Source organism: Sinocyclocheilus grahami, unplaced genomic scaffold, assembly GCF_001515645.1.
Source record: "Sinocyclocheilus grahami isolate Dianchi unplaced genomic scaffold, SAMN03320097.WGS_v1.1 scaffold459.1, whole genome shotgun sequence".
NCBI lineage: Eukaryota > Metazoa > Chordata > Actinopteri > Cypriniformes > Cyprinidae > Sinocyclocheilus > Sinocyclocheilus grahami.
The window spans coordinates 849,863-856,100 of record NW_015505638.1 but is presented as its reverse complement, the minus strand read 5'-3'; the positions used below and the strand labels follow the sequence as shown (position 1 = coordinate 856,100).

The 6,238-nt window shown below is 37.7% G+C and overlaps 2 protein-coding genes across 2 annotated transcripts in view; both read right to left on the bottom strand.

Moving 5' to 3' along the window:
• LOC107552812 (WNT1-inducible-signaling pathway protein 1-like) overlaps window positions 1-2,285 on the bottom strand; it is a 4,907-nt gene extending 2,622 nt beyond the window's left edge. The window contains 3 exon segments of the mRNA XM_016234801.1: window positions 1,155-1,431; window positions 2,091-2,148; window positions 2,256-2,285. Of these exon segments, the coding sequence (XP_016090287.1) occupies window positions 1,155-1,431; window positions 2,091-2,138 (325 nt within the window). The 5' untranslated portion in view covers window positions 2,139-2,148; window positions 2,256-2,285.
• A 1,504-nt stretch (window positions 2,286-3,789) lies between these two features.
• The window catches only part of tg (thyroglobulin), a 33,820-nt gene continuing 31,371 nt past the window's right edge, over window positions 3,790-6,238 (bottom strand). The window contains exons 45-48 of the mRNA XM_016234792.1: window positions 5,132-5,239; window positions 4,866-5,006; window positions 4,104-4,297; window positions 3,790-3,974 (exon numbers count right to left, since the gene is read on the bottom strand). Coding sequence (XP_016090278.1) covers window positions 3,838-3,974; window positions 4,104-4,297; window positions 4,866-5,006; window positions 5,132-5,239 — 580 coding nt within the window. The 3' untranslated portion in view covers window positions 3,790-3,837. The remainder of the gene's footprint in view (window positions 3,975-4,103; window positions 4,298-4,865; window positions 5,007-5,131; window positions 5,240-6,238) is intronic.

Sequence of the window (6,238 nt, the reverse complement as noted above, 5' to 3'; positions counted from 1 at the left end):
GTTCTGTCACTGTCATTCTGTTACACTGTGGAAGCTTCTGTCACGAAAACAAATTCCTCGTATGTGTAAACATACCTGGCAATAAAGCTCATTCTGATTCTGATTCTGATTCTGATTCTGCTGCCGCCGCCATGTTGTGAAGACGCTGTGTGTTTCGTTGTGAAAGTGAAACTACTTTGTTTGGTCTTCCAAAAGAGGACGGTATCCGCTTCGTCATGCCTAGAGCTGATCCATGCTTGTCGCTGAGGAAATACATCAACTTCGTGCTGTGGATCGCCGGATCGGCACTTGTGGTTGCCGCAAGCCCGCCGTACGCGCCGTTCCTCACTCTAGCCCCCCGGCCTCCGCTCACTCTAGCCCGCCATGTGTGACGCAGTGTGTTTCGTTGTGAAAGCGAAACTACTTTGTTTTGCCTTCCAAAAGAGGACACGACTAGAAATCAGTGGTTAAGTTGTATTCACAACACTGTTCCAGAACAGTTCAACCCAAATATTCAGATGTGTGCAGCACATTTTATGGAGGACTGTTTCCTGATCCTGGTAGAGTCGACTACAATGGCGGCTGTTTTGACTCATGGACTGTAAGTACGATTTCATATTTAAAGGATTTGCCACTGATAATTCAAACATGAGTTTTGAGCAGTGTAGAGTACCACTTGTTGTTCGTCATTTCTCCGTTCACAAATGCAGACATGGTTTTATGTTTACGTGGCGCGATGCAACGCAACGCGTAAAAAGACAGTATAAGTCATTATAATCCGTAATTATGTCCCAACAAATGCCTTGTTTATAATGGGTTTTAATGTTTTTGTCTCGTCGCTCCAGCCGGGACACGGCATCACAGTATGGTAAGGGATGTAACATTTCTGTCACATGCTTGAGGAATTCGGCCAATCACAACGCACTGGATAGCTGGCCAATCACAGCACATCTCACTTTTCAGAACGATGAGCTTTGTAAAAATTGAAGTGTTTCAGAAAGGCGGGGCATAGAGGAGAAACAATAATGTACATTATGTGGAAAATAAGGTGTTTTTGAACCTTAAACTGCATAAACACATTTCATTACACCAAATACACAAAATAATGTTCTTTTTAGCAGCATCATATGACCCCTTTAACTATGTCACTGTAAAGGAATACGAAGGTCACTTACATGCACACACTCCCTTTTCGTACCTCGGCTTGTCAGCACTGTAGTCACACTAAAGTCCTTTATGATAGTCACAGGTATCTCTCTCATTACAGGTCTCCCCCACCTGCTTGGCACAGGCCTTGCAGCAGTCACATCCATCTGTCAACAGGCTGACCCCATGTGGGCAAACAGGGGCATTCTTAGGGCACTTACAGGGCCATTTGCAGTATCGATTTCGGTAATAGGGGTCCAAATCTGTGGTCACAAGAGGAGAGTCTGTGGAGTTGTGGGAACTGGCCTGAGTGGGAGAAACGAGAGGAACATGAAGATGATACGCCAACTTTAGCCACTTTGGGGCAACAGAGAGTTTGCTTTGAAATTACATTGAAATTGGACTCTTTGAATAGGCTTCCAAGACACTCATATGTGTTCTTCCAGTGAGGCACCATTTTTTAATATGAATAATTTTAGTGTGAGGCATTTTTTTTATATTAATAATTTGATCATTGATATTCAGGATATAATAGCACTTTTGTTAGTGTGATATCACCAAATGTGGTTAAATAAGAAAACAACAACAACAACAAAAAAGATAAATAAATATATAATATAGAAATCGTGTTCTATTAAAAATAATCTATTGAACGCTTCCTAGACTTGATGCAACATTTCCGAGCATTAATTAGTATAAAATCATGGCATGTGATGCACCAATAGACAATGATTTGCTGTATTGTCATCATGACAAATCAAGCATTGACTTTCAGTTGTGGAACACATTATTATTTAGGTTTCTCTTGATGCATTTGTAGGTTGCAAAGAATTTGCATATGGCATGACATGATGATCAGTGATGGTCTCTAACACGTCACTACTTACAACAAATATTCTTGCTTTCCTTAAAAACTTTTTTCATTCAAATACTGCATTAAAAATTAACGGTATGGTAAGACTCACCTGGTGCAAACTGGCTGTCAAAAGAATCCACGACAGGAGTCTCCACATTACTATATTCCTGAGAGAAATGCATTGAAACAAGAAATGTTGTTTGCTACAGGTAGAATCCACAAGCGTTCCCTCGTGGCATCCACAGAGAGCTCAGCGTTACTGGACTTGCTTTACCTCTGTCTGTCAGATTTAGAGGGAGTTTGCTGGAAGTTCAGTCTTCAAGGGGGTGGAATCAAAAGAAAATGTCTGAATTATTTAGAAAGCGAACTTTTCCTACAGTTTGTCTTATCAAATCACTAACATAGAAGATAAATGTTTAGATTTCTCATGTCTCAATTATATGTCTTGGCAGTGGCATAATTATTGCATGACATTAATTCCGGGACTTTACTCACTCTTAAGAGGATTTCTTTACAGTGACCTTCGATCTGTTTGATTCATTTAAGCCAAAGAATCTGATGAAGGATTTTTAATCATGTTAAATGTAGTCAAGATATAAATTTTTATAAGCAGAATATTGATTTAAAGAGGAGAGGCAGTCACTATTTAAATCCATATTTCATTTATTGCTTTAAGTGCTTGACATTTGGACACAAATCGTTCCAGAGATCAGCAAGAATTGAAGATAAGAGCAGTTGGACAGAGAACTGTGTGTCCCTAAAACATTTCCTCCTGTAGAGCTGCCAGGAGGTGAAAATGTATGTGTAAGTGACCAGACATTGTTGTGATTTAATACTACTTTTAAATTCTACCTAAATTTTACTGATAAAATGAATTCTGGCAACCACAGCTGCCCTGCTTTTCTTTTCTTTTTTTTGCCATAATTGAACATTTTTACAGTACTTGAATCTACTACAAAAAGCTGACCAATTGAAATATAATCACATTAATCTTTGCTAAACTAGATTTGATTTTTTTTATTTATTAATAATACATTTTTCATTTAATTTTAAGTGGTAAGCATAGAATTGAATTTTAAAATGCACACAAACATTTTGGAAGGTTTGTGTGATGTGTTCATATTTGCCAAAACCTTGAATCATATGCTAAGTTACCGTTTAGGTTTCCACAGTTTACAAATTGATACAGGCACCTGGGCAGCCTGCCACTGATGCACTAAACAGAAGAACAGTAAATTCTAAACTAATCTCCTACATCACAGACTTCACTGGAAAACCTTTCATATTTCAACCCTTAACGTGCAACTTTGTTTCATAGTTCATGTAGAAATGAGTAAAAAATGTCTCACAAAATATCACATTCTGAGAAAATGCTCTGACCTTGACTTCATTTATATGGCTGAATGTAAAAGTGTCCAGACAGCTGGAACAGAATAGTCTAGACAAAGAGGAAAGGCTTCTTGTAATCTCCAGGAATAAAGTGATAATTAGCATCTCAGAATAGCCCTCAGTCAGTGGCACACAAGACTGTTCCAGCATCTGGAAACTTCATATGTCCTCCTGGCACTTTGGTCAGTCCCTGTTCCATGTGACTATATGATGTCTTCATTTTAATGTAAAATCACCTGATTAATTATTTAATGAAGATATTGAAATACTCTAACAATACCTTAATCATTTTTTAAAATGTCAAAAGTGAAGAATAACCCAAAAGTGTTTTCAATGCAGTTTATTGTTTAAGTTCTACTATGATTCATAATCACAATGATTTACATCAAAAGAAACACCACAACGATAGAGTGCCAAGATTGGTTCTGGAACAAGCAGTTACAAGAAAATCTGTAAAAATTTTGAGACTAATTGTAAGCATCTTTCTCCGATTTAGGTTTGCTTGGAGTCAGAGAGAAGCTGACGTCTGGGATTGACTTTGGCTCTTGGGTTGGATTTTGAATACCTCCAGAATCTTCCACTGAAGTCTCACAGGAGAATTTGGCTGTGAAGTCAAAAGTCAAAGTCAGGTTTACAAGTATTACCAAGTGCACAGAATCTTAAAAAATGTATAAGCATTTATGACTGATCAAAAACCCACTGTTATCTTCCAATCTCTAAATGCGGTACTAACCGGTAGAGGTGATCAAAGTCGGCACATATTGAGACCAGAAGGAACACTGAGGACTCTGGAGGTTCTTGCGGTTACTGAGTGTAAAGGACAGCTCCTTATAGCCCCGTCCACCTGGGTGAGGCATGAACTGAGGCCACGGGGGTAAGAACTTACTGAAGGACGTCCTAGATGCTGCAAGAGGCAGGTTGGGGTTGCTATGGAGAGCAGAGGAGAGATGAACAGGGCTGTGTAATATCACTAAAGTCGGTTTGAAATGAAAATGCAGGTTTCATTTTTCGACCTTGTAATTTTCAATTAAAATGTTATAACTCAATCTCCTGATGAAACAGCAGACTTCTCTCTGATGACAAATGCTAGACTTCTCCAAACATTTGGTTTGTTTTAAAGGGATAGTTCACCAAAAAAGAAAATTCTGTCATCATTTACTCATACTTATGTCATCTGAAACCCTTTGAAACACAAATTAAAAAACCTCTCAGGTTTCATTATAAATATCTTAATTTGTGTTGCGATGTGAGTAAATGATGCCAGAATTTTCATTTTTGAGTGACCTCTACCTTCAAACTCTGCTTCTTTCTTACTGTTGACCAGACCGACACTGATCTGCCTCCATCCAATCAGAATCAAGTCCTGCCCTAAATTTTTATTTTATGACAATTTGTTTCACTTCTACATAAGGGAAAAAAAACATTACATAACATAAAATTTTGTTTTTGAATATTTGAAAAAAAAAAATAAAAAGAAAAGTTTGATGATAAATACCCAGACTTTATGAAGTTTGCCATATAGTTCATGATCTGCAAGGTAAGCGTTCTCTCTTTTGAGTTGAAGAGGTCATGCATTTCTGAGGCAAGATGAACTCCAAAGAGGGACTGCACATCCATCGGCACTGACAGATCAACACTGCGACAAAAATATATTTAGCATACAGAGATTCTTCTTAAATGTGATAGATTTTATTATGAGTGGTACCATGAGTTCTGTGAAATCAAGTAAGTATGATATGAAGTATATGGAATGAGAGGCACCTGTTGTAGGTAGCTTCCTCAGGTAGGTGGTACATGTGAACACTGGACCGTATGTTGGCTGCCCAGAATTCAGCCATGTCCACAGCTGGACAGATGATGAAGAGATCTCTGTAGAAATAAATGTGCATGAATGCATCATGCATAGCAAGTTGCAGGCAGCTTCACCTGCATTTTAAGATTTTAATAACAACACAGGAGTTTTATCACATTTAACATTGTTTAATTCTTTCCTGATTGTCGCTTTGAAACAAAAAAGAAATGAAACGATGGCGAAAAGAGGATCAGGAAATGATGCTGGATTTAAACGTGGTTTTATCGGGTTCTATATGTACTATTCTAGTTTTAGGTCTCTTTCCTGTTTATGTTGCTGTGTGTGCAGCAGGTCATTGGGTGTGTTGGTGAGGTTTGGTCTGTACTATATCTGACACTAGTGATTATGTGGGCAGCCAGCTTGTCCTCTTTCTCAACTGTATTCAGAGCTACTGACAATTCAGAGAAAGAAGCAGGAATTTCAGGACACAGAGGTCCAAAAGAAAATGTCCTTCAAAGATGAGCTAAACACTAAAGATTTTACTGAATTTCATATTATTGCATTTCGCATCCTAGTGTCCTTTAGCATTCTAGTGTCATTGCAGAAATGAAATCATTTATTTTAACCATATTGTAGTAGAAATGTAATTCTACTCAGCATTTTCTTCCTGAATTAAAAATATTTTGGCTGTTTCCAAAACTGAACAATGTAGTGTTTGCAGATATGATCTGGTAATCACAAACAGCAATACATTAGAAGGAAAAGACTGAGCTTTTTGTTAAATGAACTCTTGACTCTCAAGAGTGTACATGCTAGCCCGCTGAACTCATATTTTCCAGACACACTTTGAATAAAATTCAGAATACTGATGTTTGACAGAAACTGAGCTCAAGAAGGTTGCATCCACCACGCATCAAGTATCATTCAGAGCTAGGTCACTTCAGCCATTACCTATTAAGTAGATAAATATATTACTTAAAAGTAATCAAATTACCATTCAAACATCATTGTATTTTTGTACAGATTTTTTTTTTTTTTTTTTTACAGTTTTCTTCTTCCAATATTAGTTACCCCCA